General features: G+C 42.9%; 1 protein-coding gene across 2 annotated transcripts; it reads left to right on the top strand.

Moving 5' to 3' along the window:
* The first annotated feature begins 2,943 nt into the window (after positions 1-2,943).
* Positions 2,944-14,885, top strand: Taf9b (TATA-box binding protein associated factor 9b). 2 transcript variants are annotated; one of them, XM_042668245.1, is made up of 7 exons: positions 2,944-3,174; positions 3,774-3,855; positions 4,377-4,513; positions 4,587-4,721; positions 7,731-7,806; positions 12,999-13,109; positions 14,637-14,885. In XM_042668245.1, the coding sequence occupies exons 1-7, from the start codon at positions 3,124-3,126 to the stop codon at positions 14,798-14,800; spliced, it is 756 nt and encodes a 251-aa protein (XP_042524179.1). In that variant the 5' UTR covers positions 2,944-3,123; the 3' UTR covers positions 14,801-14,885. The 2 variants fall into 2 exon arrangements, with proteins under 2 accessions (XP_042524179.1, XP_042524180.1); XM_042668246.1 differs by lacking the exon at positions 12,999-13,109.
* The last annotated feature ends 3,033 nt before the right edge of the window (positions 14,886-17,918 follow it).

The raw sequence follows: 17,918 nt of genomic DNA, 5'->3' as shown, positions 1-17,918 counted from the left end.
GAACTACTCTCTTGTGAGAAGGTGTCTTTGCTGGCAATAAACTTTTCTGTGTTCTTTGTGCCTGGATGCTTGCATGGTTTTCTGGCAAAGTTTGCACACACCTGCAAAGGGCCTAATTAAGCAACAAGTAATCTACAAAGACTAACCTCTAGCGATAAGAGACAGGATGAGTTTAGGAAACTGAGAAATCTAAAAATGTATTGCTCATAGCTAAGTAAAATGTAAATATTCCATACCCAAACATTTTTTGAAAGTCTTAAATTTATATGTATGAATACAATAATGGCTTATAAAATTTTAATAAGCAAAATTTATATGCAATATTGTTATATATAAATTAAATATATAACAAATTGGATATAAATATACATTAAATATATCATATGTTTATATTATAGCATATAAATATATTACATATAATAAAAATATAGTTACAAATATATTTGTAATATTTTTACACATACTAATTAGTCCTATTAATCATCATTAACTAGTTCTATTTTGTTTAGACAATAACACTTTCTTTGGTCGATCGTGGGGCTTGAACACTGGGCCTGAGCACTGTCCCTGAGTTCTTCAGCTTAAGGGTAGCACTCTACCACTTGAGCCACAGCCACAGTACCACTTCCGGTTTTCTGGTGGTTAATTGAAGAGTCTCATGGACTTTCCTGCCTGGGCTGGGTTTGAACTGTAATCCTCAGATCTCAGCCTCCTGAGTAGCTAGAATTACAGGCATGGGCCACCAGTGCCTGTCTTTTTCCTTAAAAAAAATTTCCTACCTTGCACTTATTCGGCCTATTTCAAGATGGGAAATGAGTAGTCGGGTGACACTCATATGTTATGAGGAACATGGGGAGCATGGGGGGGGGAGTGGCCTGGAGGAGTGTGGAGGAACAAAGTGTGTGCGTGGAGGCACGTGCAGGAGTGGAGGAGTCCGCTTGAGCCTGGGGCACGTGAACCAGCATGGGGGACAGAGAGGTGCGTGGGGAGGGGCAGGGAGAAGCCTGGGCAAGCGGACGGGGCGGGGAGAAGCGTGGAGGACATGGAGGTGCATAAGGGCATGCATGGAGGAGCGTAGGAGGGCGTGGAGGTTAGTGTAGCGTGGGTGAGCATGGAGGAGCATGGGGAGTGTGGAGGCGGGGGGATGTGGAGGTGCGTGAGGGGCGTGGAGGAGCGTGCGCAAGCGTGGACATAGAGGAACGTGAGGGGCGTGGAGGTGTAGGGGAGACTTGGAGGAAAGTGAGGAAGCATGGAGGGATGTGGGGGGTGTGGAGTAGCGTGGGCAAGTGTGGAGAGGCGTGGAGGAACGTAGGGGGCGTGGAGGAGCGTGAGGGCCACGTTCTGAAGGAACTCCAGGCCTCTGGAAACAATGTATTCATAACGCACAGCTCCACCACTCTGCACACAGTTCAAGATGGCTTCTTGGAACTCAGATGATTCTGAACTGCAGGAACAGGTAAAAAGCTGCCCCAAAGTGAAAGGCTCCTGAAACCAAGGAAATGGATGTAAATGTTTGTGGAAGAGTGGAAGGGGAGACCTGGCAGACTGGAAGAAAACAGTCTATTATCTCTTAATCAATAACTGAGAGATGGGGTTGTGGGGCCCAGTTTAGGGAGTCTAACTTCATGGCGGTATTGAGCGAGGCTGTGGGCTTGGGCCTGTGGGGCAGGCAGTGATGGCCAGGGCAAACACATAGATAGGGAAGTTTCGGAGGTCACCCTCCTGGCACTCGTTGGTAAATGACCTGTGGAACGGCATGGGAGGGCAATGGGGGCCACCCGCTTATTTTACTGGTGGGGGTGGTGAGAGGGCCTTCGCCAAAGATGGAGGACTAAAACAAGACTTTCTGGCATATTTAAACCCACAGGTCGTTCACTGATGCTCATAGTTTGGTTTGGTTTAAAGTAATTGTAAACACTAACCAAAACTTTTTGGCTTTTCAGCTTTCTTTGTTTACTTGCTGAAGGTCCTTTTCTGAAGGCTTTTCTGAATGTAGGGAGAGATAATGAGAAATGGGTATCTAAACCTTGTGGGCCTTAGCCTAGATGAGGGTGTGGGGGAGGGGCATGGGCCTCAGCCTATATGAGTGGGGGGAGAGTGGGGGAGCAGCGTAGGCCTCAGCCTGGACAAGGGTGTGGGAGCAGAGTGCGGGTAGGTGCTTTGGCGGGAGGGTATGGGGGAGGGGTGTGAGCCTCACCCCACACAAGAGCGTGGGGGAAGGTTGTGTTGAAGGAGGGGCACTTTGGCAGGTGGGTATAGGGGAGGCGCATGGGCCTCAGCCTAGATAAAGGCGTTAGGAGAGGGTGGGGGAGGGACGCATTGGCTTTTAAGCTTTCTTTGTTTACTTGGGGTTTGGGTTGGATTTTTTTGGCCCTGCAACACACTCCCCTTCCTGCCCCCCCCCCCCCTCCCCGTCCCCTGCTGTATTGGGGTTTAAACTCTGGGCCTTCAGCTGGCTAGGCAGACATCCCATAGATGCATCCACATTTCGTACGTAGGTCAGTGCATTAACCTAATGTGCCACCCAAAGTCTTAAGTGAGGAGAGTAGACTATTGTTGAGTAAGGGTCCCAGATTTAGCAAATAGAAATCCAGGATGCCTATATACATTTGAGCAGTAGATCCACAGGATAAGTACAACCCATGCAAATCTGTGGTATAGGCTTATGCCAAAAACCTGTCTGTTGTTACTGTGGTTCTTTTTGCTTGACAATGCAGTACTAACACTGAGGCAACTTTAGGACCTCTAGTTTCTCGGCTCTTTACCTTCATTTAGGTTTGGGGGAGGCTTGGCAGCCCACTTGGCCAATTTTCCTGGCACTCTCCCCGCCCCTCGAGCCTCTCCCTGCTCGGCCCAGCCCCTTTCCCCGCCCTTAGCCCCGCCCTGCACTTGACCTGGATCTGCCCTTCGCCTTGCCCTGCCCCCTCTTCGCCCCGCCTCTCAGGCGTCTCCAGCGCTAAAAGCGCAGCTTGTGATTCCCGCCAATCGCTCTGGGCTGGAATAGCTGTACCCGACGGCCTTTCCCACACGTGTAAACCTCGCCTCCCGCCCTCCCAGGGGTGGAGCCCGACCCAGCAGTCCCCAAGCGGCTCCTTATACGCAGTCGACGACAGCCCGGCTAATATGGAGCCGAACAAGATGGCGCCTCTCAAAACCGCTCCGAGAGACGCGTTGGTAAGTGCAACCATTAAGAGGCGGGTCATGCAACCTGGTGCGATCCAGGCCCAGCGGGTAATCCCCAGATGGAGGGACTGACGGTGCCCATCCACCCCCATTTTCAGCCCAGAGAGGCGAGGAAAGGTAGCACAGGCCACTGGAGTTCCCTCTGGCCGTTCCCACGCAACTCCGGAGTGTTGTGGTCCACGTAGGATGTACGGACCGACCGCCTGGCTCTATTTCCTGGGTTTGGGTCCCTGCTGCCTTGTTGTCTCACCCTATCTACATGCTCTGATTCTATCTCCTGAGTTCTCATACTAGCTTCCTCCACACCCTCATCCAAAACTGACAACTACCTGGAGCCAGCCCTGCTTCTGGTGGAAAAACTAACATAGGTCTTTTGCATCTAACTTTGCCCCCACACACCGCCTCTGTCCCAAAAGTTGTCATCGTGACCATATGACCAATTTTGTTTGATCACTGACACACCCGGGCAGACCAGGAGCAAATTAGGTTTAAATTTGCAGGGAGGGGACCTTATACACAAATACTACCCTTCAGTCCAGCCTTGATTTCAAATACCTAGATTAAGCATCTGGGAATTTTTGATTCCACAGGTGATGGCACAGATCCTGAAGGATATGGGAATCACTGAATATGAACCAAGGGTTATAAATCAAATGCTGGAATTCGCTTTCCGTAAGTTAAACACAAGAATGTGTTGAAAGGATCGTGTATTATTAAAAAATACAAAAAAAATTCCAACTAAATTATGTGAACAGTTATCAATATAGAAATAACTAAAACACTACAAAGGAGCTAGGGAGGTGTCTCTTCAAAATGTATTCTGGCTGGGCACTGGTGGCTCATATGTGTAATCCTAGCTACTCAGGAGGCTGAGATCTGAGGATGTAAGTTCAAAGCCAGCCCAGACAGGAAAGTGTAAGACTCTTATCTCCAAATAACTGCCTAAAACCTAAAGTGCAGCTGTGGTTCAAACTGGTAGAGCTCTAGCCTTGACCAAAAGAGCTCAGGGATAGGGCCCAGGCCCTGAGTCCAACCCCAGAATCGGCACAAAAAAAAAGAAAAAAAAATGTGTTCTACATATACCAATTAATCATTAAAACAATAAACTTTCCAAAAATTAGAGGAACCTTTTAAGACAAAGGAGCCATAACAGTCTTCATGTGTTTAAGAAAAAAAATGTTTTGTTCTTAAAGGATATGTTACTACAATTCTGGATGATGCAAAAATTTATTCAAGCCATGCTAAGAAACCTAATGTCGATGCAGATGATGTGAGATTGGCAATCCAATGTCGAGCTGACCAGTCTTTTACCTCCCCGCCCCCGAGAGACGTGAGCAAACATTTAAGTTATTTTACTTACTGTTGTTTTTAACTTGTAGTTCTAATGAGAATTTTTCTTTTAGTTTCTACTGGATATTGCAAGACTGAAAAATCAAACCCCTTTGCCACTTATCAAGCCATATTCAGGACCTCGACTGCCACCTGATAGATACTGCTTAACAGCTCCCAACTATAGACTGAAGTCCTTAATTAAAAAGGTAAGTATATGGGCTGGAGATGTGACTTAGTGGTAGAGTGCTTGCCTTGCATGCATGAAGCCCTGGGTTTGATTCCCCAGTACCACATAAACAGAAAAAGTCAGAAGTGGTGCTGTGGCTCAAAGTGGTAGACCACTAGCCTTGAGCAAAAGAAGCTCAGGGACAGTGCCCAGGCACTGAGTTCAAGCCCCAGGACTGGCAAAAAAAAAAAAAGGTATTATCTTCAAGCCTGTAATCCTAGCTTCTCAGGAGGCTGAGATCTGATGATTGCTTTTCAGAGCCAGCCCAGGCAGGAAAGTCTAAGAGACTCATCTCCAATTAACCACCAGAAAAGCCAAAAGTATAGATCTGTGGCTCAAGTGGTAAAATGCTAGCCTTGAGCACAAAAGTTGAGGGACAGCATCCAGGCCCAGAGTTCAAGCCCCAGAATCAGCACCAAAAAAAAAAGTAAGAAGCTCTAATTAATGTTTCTTTTTTAAAAAACTTTGGCTATGATAAAGGATTTTTTTTTTGTCGGTTGTGGGGCCTGGGCACTGTCCCTCAGCTCTTCAGCTCAAGGCTAGCACTCTACCACTTGAGCCCTGGCTTTTTCTGCTTATTTGGTGCTGAGGAATTGAACCCAGGACCTCATGTATGCAAGGCAAGCACTCCACCACTGAGCCACCTTCCCAGCCCCAAGGAATTTATTTTTTAAGAAAAACCTGTACTAAGAAGCTAAACCACCTCACTAAAAGTTAAGATAACATACTGATTTTTAAATTTAAGTTGAACTAGAAGAAATGTTAGTATTCATCTCATCCAGGAGATATTTTCCCATCAGGAAACGAGCCCAAACTCATTTATGGATTTAATTAACAGAACTAAGATTGATTTCCAGATTTGGCAACTCCAAAATATGGTAACATTTTCTTAGTAATTTTCAATAACAGAATGAATGATACATTAACAGGAGTTGAGCCTATTGTTCTGGTTGTGGGGCATGAACTCAGGGTCTGGGCCTTGAGCTCTTTTTGCTCTAGGATAGTGCTCTACTACTTCAAGCCATAGCACCACCTTTGGTTTTCTGGTAGTTAATTGGAATAAGAGTCTCATAGACTTTGCTGCCCAGTCTGGCTTTAAACCGAGATCCTTAGAATAGCTAATATTATAGGCATGAGCCACCAGTGCCAGCTGTAAATTCTTTTTGTGTGTGTGTGGCATCGAGGATTGAACCCAGGGCCTTGGGCTTGCTAGACAGTTGCTCTGGCACTTGAGCCCAGCCCTGAGCCTTTTTCTGTTACCATTGAAACAATTAGTCCCCACATTGGATTGCATTTTCTGAAGTTCTTGCTGTAAAACAGGTTTGTTTTGTTTGGGGTTTTGTTGTTGTTTTGCTCTTTGCTAGGCCTAGGGCTTAGACTCAGCACCTGGCATTCTTGCTCAGTTTTTTCACTCATGGCTGGTTTGCTACCACTTGAGCCTCAATTGTAATTCTGGCTTTTTGCTGGGTGATTAGAGATTGCAGATTTATCTGCCTAGGCTGGCTCTAAACCAAGATTCTCATATCTCAGCCTCCTGATTAACTAGGATTACAACATGAATGAGCCACGAGTTCCCTGCTGTTTTTGTTTACTTTGGGGTGAAGATACTGACTAGTAAATATTAAAAATTACAGGGCTGGGAATGTGGATTTAGTGGTAGAGTGCTTGCCTGGCGTGCATGAAGCCCTGGGTTTGATTCCTCAGTACCACATAAACAGAAAAATTTGGAAGTGGTGCTGTGGCTCAAGTGGTAGAATGATAGCCTTGAGCAAAAGAAGCTCAAGGACAGTGTCCAGGCTCTGAGGTCAATCCCCAGGACTGGCAAAAAAAAAAAAAATTACAAAGAATCGCAGGGATACAGTGGCTCACACCTGTAATCTTAACTACTCAGGAGGCTGAGATCTGAGAAACCAAAGTTTGAAGCTATCCCATGTGATGCTTATCTCCAATAAGTTACTCAGAATCAGAGGAAAACAGGAAAAAATACAACAGAGGGACCCATCAGCTGCAGTAGACATTGGTGGAAATGAGCTAAGCAACTCAAGGGCAGTGATGGGAGAGAGGGAATGAGGGAACAGCTTACACTAAGCAAAAGGAAAGAAATGTACACATATATCACCCGATTTAGAAAAAAATAGTTGTTTTGTCAAAGTTTATAGAATTCACAAATTAATAGACCATGATCATGACAATGTCTTGTGAAAGTTAAAATGTGTTTTTTACTTTAAGTATCACTATCCTACAGTACTGTGAAATTTGTGAAATTTATGCAGTCACTTAATCTAAATTTTAAAAAATTATATATATAAAAAAGAAAAGGCCAGAAGTAGCATTGTGACTCAGTGGTAGAGCACTAGCCTTGAGCACAAAGAGCCTCAGGGACCATACCCAAACCCTGAGTTCAAGCCCCAGGACTGGCAAAAAAAATATTACAAAGAAGTTAGTTATTCTATCCATTCAGATATCTTTAGCTTAACTATACATAATTAAATACATAGGATCAGGGCCTGGGAATTTGGCTTAGTAGTAGAGTGCTTGCTTAGCATGCATGAGGCCCTGGGTTCAATTCCTCAGTACCACATAAACAGAAAAAAATCAAATTTAAAACGGGGCTGGGAAGATGGCTCAGTGGTAGAGTGTTTGCCTACATGCAGGAGGCCCTGGGTTCAATTCCTCAGCACCACATAAGCAAAAAAAGCCAGAAGTGGCACTGTGGCTCAAATGGTAGAGTGCTAGCCTTCAGCTGAAGAGCTGAAGGACAGTGCCCAGGCCCAGAGTTCAGGCCCGACAACCAACCAAAAAAAAATGTAAGATTATGCCTATGTTCATAAAGAAATGTACATGTTTATGAAAACCTACTTTAAACATTAGGCTTAAAACTCTGATACAGCAAAACGAAAACATTCTTGTCATGGATTATCCACTAATAATTCCCATCACCAATTGTGACTTTACTCTTAACATTAAACCTTATTTTTCAATCCTTTAGGGACCTAACCAAGGAAGACTAGTTCCACGATTAAGTGTTGGTGGGGTTAGTAGCAGACCAATTACTCCTACTGTAGGTAAGTAAAAGGGGAAAATGACTTTCCTGGCTGGTAAAAAAATGCCTCACCACTATGAATTTTATGCAGTTGCATATGTGTATTTGCAGATATATGTGGATAATCCAGGACAAGAATATTTTGGTTTTGCTCTATCAGAGTTTTAAGTCCAGTGTTCAAAATGGGTTTTCAAAAACATGTACTTTTCTTTATGAACATAAGTATATATGCCAAAAGGTGAGTCAAATATGTGCCACCATTGGTAATTCTCATCCTCTGGTAAAACTATAAACATTGATCTTACCACACTTCAAAATGAGAAAAACCACTAAGACTGATCCCAAATAAGTAGAAAATTTGGCATTATTCGACACTGTTGTTAGTGTGAAGTATTTCAGAAAATAGTGGTTTTTATACTAACCATTGATTGATCACCAGTACTGGGGTTTAAACTTAGCCTTGGTGCTTGCTTAGCTTTACTTGCTGGGATTGGATATTAAAAGACAAAAGGAAGAATTTAAAACAAATACATTTCCATGAATGCCTGTTTTGTTTTTGTCAGTACTGGGGCCTGAACTCAGGACCTGGCCAATGTCCCTGAGTCTTATTGTGCTTAAGGCTAGTGTTCTACCACTTGAGCCACAGCACTAATTCTGGCTTTTTCTGAGTAGTTTACTGGAGATAAGAGGCTTATGGCTTTTTCTGCCTGGGCTGACTTTGAACCTCTATCGTCATATCTCAGCATCCTGAGCAGCTAGAATTTCAGGCATGAGTCACTGGTGCCTGACTATAAATGTTTTTGGGGGTTTTTTAGAGTGTAGTTGTCAGTATGGATACGAAGTCTTGCAACATTCATTCATTAAGCAAGTATTTGTTGAGCACCTGTTAGGGGCAAGCATAATAGCCATGTACCAAAAAGATAGCCAAGGATTGTAAGTTTATGAATGGTGAATGAGATTAGACACTGAAGACTCCTATGACCTATTAAGGACTTTCTGAGACAGAAGGTAAGACTACTAAATGAGCAATCCAGGGATGTTTTATAGAATACAGTGATTGAGGGCTGGGAAGGTGGCTCAGTGGTATAGTGCTTGCCTTGCATGCCTGAGGCCCTGGGTTCCATTCCTCAGCACCACATAAGCACAAAGGAAAAAGCCAGAAGTGGTACTGTGGCTCAAGTGGTAGAGCGCTAGCCTTGAGCTGAAGAGCTGAGGGACAGCGCCCAGGCCCAGAGTTCAGTCCCCACGACCAGAACTCCCCCCCCCCCCCAAAAAAAAAGAATAGAGTGATTGAGATATCCCTTAAAATAAATGCTAGTATAGATCAGTGGTAAAGTGCTTCCTTCTCCAGCAATGCAAGACCAAATTAAGGGGTAGCATTAAATGACAAGTAGTTTGAACTGAGTTATCCCCAAATCCCCAATTTTCTTTCTGCTTAAAAAGTATCTGATCATAAAAAAGGAGTTAAGCTTTTAGTGCCCACCTGAGGATATAGTTGATTAGCTTCTTACATGTGCCTATCATTCTCTCCCTCTCCCTCATTTTCCCTTTCTCCCTCCTTCTTCCCCTTCCTCTCCCTTTCCCTCTCTCCTCCTTTCTCTTCCCCTTCTTCCCCCCTCAGGGCTTAGACACTGTCTCTGATCTTTTTTGCTAAAGGCTACCACTCTTGCCACTTGAGCCACACTGACATTGTTGGTGGTTACCCAGATTGTTAGTGGTTAATCCATAGTAAGAGTCTCAAGGAATTTCCTGCCCTACAGCTAGGATTATAGCATGAGCCTCTAGTGCCTGGCAAGCTTTAGTTCGGTGCATCTTGGTTTAGCTTCCTGAGCATAATAAACATCTAATTCTCAAAAAGTGACAGACTTTAATACCTAATGTAATTAATAAAAACTTGCTGAAGCTGTGGCTCATCACTGTAATCCTAGCTACTCAGGAGGCTGAGATCTGAGGATCACGGTTCAAAGCCAGCCTAGGCAGGAAAGTCCATGAGACTCTTTATCTCTAATTAACAACCAGAAAACCGGAAGTTGTGCTGTGGCTCCAACTGTTAGAACTCTACCCTTGAGTGAAAAAGCTCAAGGACAGCACCTAGGCCCTGAGTTCAAGCCCCACAACTGATCACAAAAAAGCAAAACAAAACAAAAACTTGCCCTCTTAGGAGAGGAACACAAAGGCACAGTACCTATGAACATCTGATCATATAATATTGATCTTGATTAACTCCAGGAAATGGAAATGAGGTTTTTTTCCTTGTTGCTGTTTTTGTTTTCTTTTTGTCATGTTTGTTCATTTATTGTGTCTGGGAAAGTAGGAGGACACAGAAATGGAGGGACAAACAGTTGGCAAATATAGCAGTGGTACTCACTAGACATTATGTGGAAAATGAACTATACAACTTAGGGGTAGGGATGGAAAAACCAGGAGAAAGCAAGGGAAAGGATGACATTGTTCCAGAAAAATCTATTTTTTTTCTTTTTTTTTTGTCAGTCGTGGGGCTTGAACTCTGGGCCTGGGTGCTGTCCCTCAGTTCTTCAGTTCAAAGCAAGCGCTCTACCACTTGAGCCACAGGGCTACTTCTGGTTTTCTGGTGGTTTATTGGAGATAGGAATCTCCCAGACTTTCCTGCTCAGGCTGGCTTTGAACCATGATACTCAGATCTCAGCCTCCTGAGTAGCTAGGATTACAGACGTGAGCCATTGGTGCCCAGCAAGAAAACTATTCTTTAAAAAAAGTGAATTTATTGTAAGGTGTTGTACAAAGGGTTTGAGTTACATAAGTAAGGCAATGTGTATGTTTCTTTTCCTTTTTTGGCGGGGGGGGGGGGGGGGCCGGTCGTGGGGCCTGAACTCTGGGCCTGGGCGCTGTCCCTCAGCTCTTCAGCTCAAGGCTAGCGCTCTACCTCTTGAGCCACAGCGCCACTTCTGGCTTTTTTCTTTGTGCTTATGTGGTGCTGAGGAATCGAACCCAGGGCCTCTGGCATGCAAGGCAAGCGCTCTACCACTGAGCCACCTTCCCAGCCCCAGCAATGAGTATGTTTCTTGTTGAACATTGTTACCCCTCTCATTTTTCTCCCACATTCCCTTCCCCCTAGTTCTTCCTCTCCCCTCCTCCCCCCCGAAATCTACTCTTTGTTTTTTTTTTGTCGGTCATAGGGCCTAAACTCTGGGCCTGGTGCTGTCCCTCCACTCTTCTGCTCAAGGCTAGCATAGCACTCTACCACTTGAGCCACCGCGCCACTTCCAGCTTTTTCTGCTTATGTGGTGCTGAGGAATTGAACCCAGGGCCTCATGCATGTAAGGCAAGCATTCTACCACTGAGCTACTTCCCAGCCCCAGAAATCTACTCTTTATCTGACTTATGTAACTTTAACTTCTCTGTACATCACCTTTATAATAACAGTAAAAAAAATAAAAAGGTAATTTTTTTAAAAACTTACCTCTTGGCTGGGTACAGTGGCTCATGTTGGTAATCCTAGCTACTTGAGAGAGTGATATGGTTAAAGTTCAGCCAGTGCAAATTTAGACTAGGTGAACTGAGGTCTGAGGCTAGCCCCAGACAAAAGTATGTTAAGACCTTTTTTGAAAAGGCTCAGAAGGTATGGCTCAAGAGGAATGCCTGCCTAGCCCTGAGTTAAAAAAAATCTAAGGAGGAGGCTGCAATGCTGATAAGAAATGTACGCATTATCCTGCCCATGAAATTGTAACCCCTCTGTACAGTATGTTCACAAAAATAAAATAAAATAAAATAAAAAAATCTAGGGCTGGGAATGTGGCTCATTGGTGGAGTGCTTGCCTTGCATGAATGAAGTAAGTACCACATACACAGAAAAAGCTGGAAGTAGTGCTATGGCTCAAGTGATAGAGTACTAGCCTTGAGCAAAAAGAAGCTCAGGGACAGTGCCCAGACCCAGAGTTCAAGCCACAGGACTGGCCAAAAAAAAAAATCTAGTACCAAGGTGAAAAAGGACACTATAGTGTTTAAACTCTCAACTTTATACTTTCATTTAGCTAAAATTCAGTGCTTACATCTGGGTGCTGGTGGCTCATACCTATAATCCTAGATACTCAGGAGGATGAGATCTGAGGATTGCTGTTCAAAGCCAACCCAGGCAGGAAAGTCCATGAGAGTCTTATCTCCAATAAACCATTAGAAAACCAGAAGTGGCACTGTGGCTCAAGTGGTAGAACGCTAGCCTTGAGCTGAAGAGCTGAGTGACAGTGCCCAAGCCCAGAGTTCAAGCCCCACAACCGACAAAAAAATAATCAGTGCTTACATACACTTAAAAGAATGACAGAGCCAGGCACTGATGGCTCACACCTGTAATCCTAGCTACTAAAGAGGCTGAGATCTGAGGATTGCAGTTCAAAGCCAGCCGGGACAGGAAAGTTCATGAGACTCTGGTCTCCAATAAACCACCATAAAACCAGAGGTGGCGCTGTGGCTCAAGGGGTAGAGCACTAGCCTTGAGCTGAAGAGCTGAGGGACAGCACCAAGGCCCAGAGTTCAAGCCCTGTGACTGACAAAAAAATGGCAGGAAGGGCTAAGAAGGTGGCTCAGTGGTAGAGCGCTTGCCTTGCATACATGATGGCCCTGGGTTCGATTCCTCAGCACCACATAAGCAAAAAGAAAAAAAGCCAGAAGTGGCACCGTGGCTCAAGTGGTAGAGCTCTAGCCTTGAGCTGAAGAACTGAGGAACAGCACCCAGGCCCAGAATTCAGGACTCACGACCAGACTCCCCTCTCCCCCAAAAAATGACAGGTCTAGTACCAAAAAAAGGAATGTGAAACAGGTCTTGTCTGGAGTGTGGGTACTAATGGCAGGGGGTGAGAGCAAATGGAGAGGGTAAATATAGTCATATGTGCAAATGAAACAGTGGAACATGTTGAAATTGGTTTGGGGAAGTGCGGAAGGAGGGCAATGAGGGAAAGTCATGGAGGGGGGTGATTCTGACCACAGTGTGTTTTATGGATATATAGATATGTCAAAATGAAAATTGCATTGCATGCTTAGCCAAGTCCTCCACCACTGAGATACATCCGCAGTGCAATTTTGGTACCATCTAAACTTGTAAACTTAAATTTTTACTTTGCTCTTTTCTCTAATGATTCTTTTCTCACTTTGTCCCCTCTTTTAAAGGTAGTTTGGGTAAACTAAGGAATGTAGAATATAAATCTGTATAAATTATCTTAACATGGTCTGTTGTAACTCCAGCAACCCCACAAACGGTCTCTATCCCAAATAAAGTTGTAACTCCGGGGACAGCAACAAGCCAAAGATTTACTATGCAGATGCCACCTTCTCAGGCTACACCTATCAAACCAGGTAATATGATCGGTGGGGTGAGGGAAAAGACAGAATTCACTAATAATTCATAGTTGTAGAACAGTTTGTTCCTATGGCATGTTAAATTATTCTTCATAACAGGAAGGTAGTGGGAATGTTGCCAGTTAAAACCTTGAGGTCATGTCTGAATCCTCTAAAATTATATCAAATTTACATAAACCTAAAGTTTTCAGGGAGAAAGAAGATAAAGCATTCAGCGTGATCATCAGATTCTCAAATACAACTAAAATAAGAGTTCAACCAGTGTTTTGCGCCTGTAATCCTAGCTACTCAGGAGGCTTAGATCTGAGGATCATGGCCTGCCAAAGTCTGTGAGACCCTTATCTCCATAAGTGGAGGTGTGGCTCAAGTGGTACTAGCCTTGAGCAAAAGAATACTCAGTGACAGTGTAGAGAGTTCAAGCCCCAACACCAGCACAACAAAAAAGGGTTCACAAGTCTAAGGTATCTTCAGGGAAAAACACTTTTCTTTAAAGTTTAAGAAAAGATAGTCTACTCATGAAAGTGTGTGTGTGTGTGTGTGTAATCTAGATGTTAATATAAATTCAAATAAAAATCATACCTTTACTCATTACATAAAAGACACTGTTGATTGAATTGTGAGTAGAATTCTGGTATAGCATATTTTAATGCATATGTTTAGATTTCATATCTTGAAACTTGTCTGCGTACAATAAACTTAAAAGCATAGCATGACTTCTACACTTGAACATGTGTATTCAGTATGAGTTCAGTGTACTAAATGCTAATTGAAATTTTGTTCATTAAACTTCTTTAGCCGCATGCTAGTGGCTCACACCTGTAATCCTAGCTACTCAGGAGGCTGAGATCTGAGGATCACAGTTCAAAGCCAGCCCAGGCAGGAATATCTGTGAGGCTATCTCCATTGAACCACCAGAAGACTGGAAGTGACCCTGTGGCTCAAAGTGGTAGAGTAGTGTTAGCCTTGAGCAAAGAAGCTCAAGGACAGCACCCAGGCCCTGAGCTCAATTCCCATAACCAACAAAAGGAAAAAATAAAACTTCTTGAAAACAATTCCTTTTTTTTTGTAGGTCATGGGGCTTCAACTCTGGGCTTGGGCGCTATCCCTGCGCTCTTCAGCTCAAGGCAAGCGCTCTACCACTTGAGCCACAGCACCACTTCTGGTTTTCTGGTGGTTAATTGGAGATAAGAGTCTCATGGACTTTTCTGCCGGGGCTGGCTTTGAACCATGATCCTCAGATCTCAGCCTCCTCAATAGCTAGGATTATAGGCGTGAGCCACCAGCGCCCAGCTAAAACAATTTCTTTTAATGTAGCTTAGATATGTTTCTAATCTTGTTTATCTTTTAATATGGTTTATGTGCCAGTTAAAATACATTCAACTCTTAATGAAGTAATTACCTGGGCGGTTGTACTCTACACTACTGAAACATCCTAATGAATTACATGAAGTTTTGTTGTATACTTTTGACTACATGTTTTGAGGTCTGCATAATTCAGTTTATGGGCCTTCCTTCTGTTCACAGTTCCTTCAACAACTCCAGTTCAAAATGTTCTGATTAATCCTTCCATGATTGGGCCCAAAAATATTCTGATTACCACCAACATGGTTTCATCACAGAACACGGCCAATGATTGCAATCAGCTGAAGAGAAAACATGAAGATGATGATGACGATGATACAATGTAAAGAATATATTCTAGTTACACTGCAAAAGTGTAGCTGGTTTTGAGCCCATATACTTACAAGCCCTCTTAAATTTTATCATAGAAAAGGTAAATGTAGTTGCAATATTTTTCACTTAAGTTAAAATTTAGATTTAATAAGAGTACAAATGTGTTTTTTACCATTAGTATAAAAGTTAAGTACTTATTCCTTAATAGTGTCATTCATGGCAGTTCTGTTTTGGGAGCAGTTTTCTGCTATTAAGTGACAGCAGCACTTAAATTTCAAATTTCTACACTCTAATCAGTGGACTAATTTTACTTCCTAATATACTTTTCGATGCAAAGTAATATTTCTAAGGTAAAATAATCACATTTGTCAATTTTTTTTTTTTTTTACCAAATCTCAGTTTAGCCAGATTGTTTTAGAAATGCTTGATTGGGATTTCTAAGTCAATTTTGAGTATATTTAATTAAGCTATTTCTTGATCTTTCTTAACTCTCACTTCAATTCTCTTTCTAGATCATATTTTTCTGCACCCACTCCCACAGCCTTAAGTTTCTCCCCATTGTCCTTAAATCTAAAAGGCTGTAACTGGAATTTTTAAAATACCATTCCTAAAAATAGAGTTCAGTATCACTTCCATATTTGTAACCTTTTTTTTCCAGTGTTGGGCTTGAACTCAGGGCCTAGGCACTATCCCTGAGCTTCTTTTGCTCAAGGTTAGCACTCTACCACTTGAGCCACAGTGCCACTTCTGGCTTTTTCTGTGTATGTGGTACTGAGGGTTGAACCCAGGGCTTCATGCATGCTAGGCAAGCACTTTACCACTAAGCCACATTCCTAGCCCCATATTTTTAACTTTTAAATTTCAAGAGATGCTATAGCTTAAAATTTGCCTTGATAAGTAAACTACACTGGATCTTGACAAAACCACTAAAGAGCAAGTATTTTCTTCCTACCAGATGTACACATGCTTTTGTCACTACTGCTTGAATCCTATTGGTATAATTCAGATAATTTTCTAGCTTGCTGCTGAGCCACACCTAAGATGGGATCAAACCTAAAAGTAGACTCTAATACACTCCTATATAGGCCAAAAGGGAAAAGTATGTGACTTCCTCTGGATGCCAGTTTCCCGGTGATGTTGCTACTTTCCCATTTATACTCACCTAAAAAGTCTTACTGGGACAGATAGCAAAACCTTGAGAACATGAACAGAACAAATTGTCTGGTTTAGTAACTTACATACTTGACACCGAAGTACTTAATACAGACTTTTCTAAAATCTTTATGTCATATTTTACAATTTATAGCCAAGGATCCTCATAACTTTTTGAAGTTTCATCTTAGGATAGTGTTTGATGTGTCTGAGAAAACAGTGCAGTTAACATAGAAATTTTTCATTGGTTTAAGGGCTGTTAGGGAAAGTGATTTTACCACTTCCATAAACAGATCTGATTGGTATCATAGTAGAAATGTGCATCGTATCTAGCGTGGTTATCTTACTTGAATGTTCTCAGGGAGACAGTATCTGAAGGTCTAGCTAGATTCTAGTCTTTGCTCCATCATTTACAAGCTGACCTTACTTCACCTCTGAGCCTTGTTCTCCTCACTAGTAAGAGAAAAACAACTACCCTGCCTACCTCACAGCAATGTTGTGAGGGTTTAATTGGTGTATGTGAAAGTTCTTTCAAAATTGAAAAATGCTATATAACTATAAACTATTATTAATGTTATTTGTTCCAATGTTATTAATAAAAATTTTAAGTTTATCAGTGATCTTTCATTGCTGGCTATAGCGATTCAAGGTAAATGAAGCATAGTAATTCTAAGGGAAGGGCTACAAAGCAGTTAGGATCTGTTTAGTGGATGAACTGATCATACATTAATTGTTGGCTTTCACTAGGAATGAGAATGTCTTAAGCTTTGCACTAGATGGGAATTTGTACATATATCTAAATCTGAGCTTAATTGATTTAACCGTTCAACCAGTGGGTGTGGTTTGTTCTTTCAAATTAGGACTGCTTTGTCTTACAGCCTTTAACTTCAGCTGAATCTAGCGTTAAGGATTACTTAAGGACGCTCTTGTTCTCCCGACTTTCAGGTGGTTTTAAAAATATATTGGGATAAGGTAAGGACACTCACTGTCTCTCAGGTTCTTCCCCTTTACAAGCAAGAAACAAATACTTATGATTTCCTACAAATAAGCGAATACAACCAGCATGGAGGAAGGATGGACGGAGGTATACCTTAATGTTCCAGGGATCCAAAGAGAAGTAAAGTACAAGAAGTAGGATAAAAAGTACTAATCAAAGCAGCAAGCATACCTTTTTAGTATACATAAATACATGGATGTTCTTCATTTGCACTAAGTAGCTCTAGACTGAAAACTAGTCCTAGGAAGGTTTGCCTCTGGGAAGGGGAACCAGTAGGCCCCTTTTTGATCTCATGCAAACCCCTATGTGCCATGGGGAAATTTGGGATGTAAAAAGGAACCAGTGAGTTAGAGTTGGTAACTATTAAATTGAAGCATAGGCTTGCACTATCCTAGTTTATGTGATAAGAAGTTACTTGTTGCCAACTATTTCCCTTGACTAGGCTTTTAATTCCTTCAGGCATAATTCCCTCATGCATATAGTATTTAAATATTTAGCTAATTGCCAAGTTGGGTTTTTTTTTGTGCCAGTCCTGGGGCTTGAACTCCAGGCCTATACACTGTTACCGCAGTATTGCTCAAGGCTAGCCCTCTACCACTTGAGCTACAGCTCAACTTACAGCAGCTTTTTTGTGTGTGTGTGGGGGGGGGGGGGGTTGTGGGGCTTGAACTCAGCCTGAGTGCTGTCCCTCAGCGATTCAGCTCAAGGCCAGCGCTCTACCACTTGGGCTACAGCACCACTTCTAGTTTTCTGGTGGTTCATTGGAAATAAGAGTTTCACGGACCTTCCTGCCTGGGCTGGCTTTGAACCGCAATCTCCTCAGATCTGTCTCCTGAGTAGCTAGGATTACAGGCGTGAGCCACCAGCACCTGGCAGCTTTTTTATTATTATTGTATAGTCTCGGACTTTTCTGCTCAGGCTGGCTTTAAACCACAATCCTAAAATCTCAGCCTCCTGAGTGGCTAGGATGACAGGTGTGAGCT

The sequence above is a fragment of the Dipodomys spectabilis genome, unplaced genomic scaffold, assembly GCF_019054845.1.
Source record: "Dipodomys spectabilis isolate Male_0828 unplaced genomic scaffold, ASM1905484v1 ptg000424l, whole genome shotgun sequence".
NCBI classification, from domain to species: Eukaryota; Metazoa; Chordata; class Mammalia; order Rodentia; family Heteromyidae; genus Dipodomys; species Dipodomys spectabilis.
Note: the sequence above shows the minus strand (reverse complement) of the source record. Positions and strands in the feature narration are given on the sequence as shown.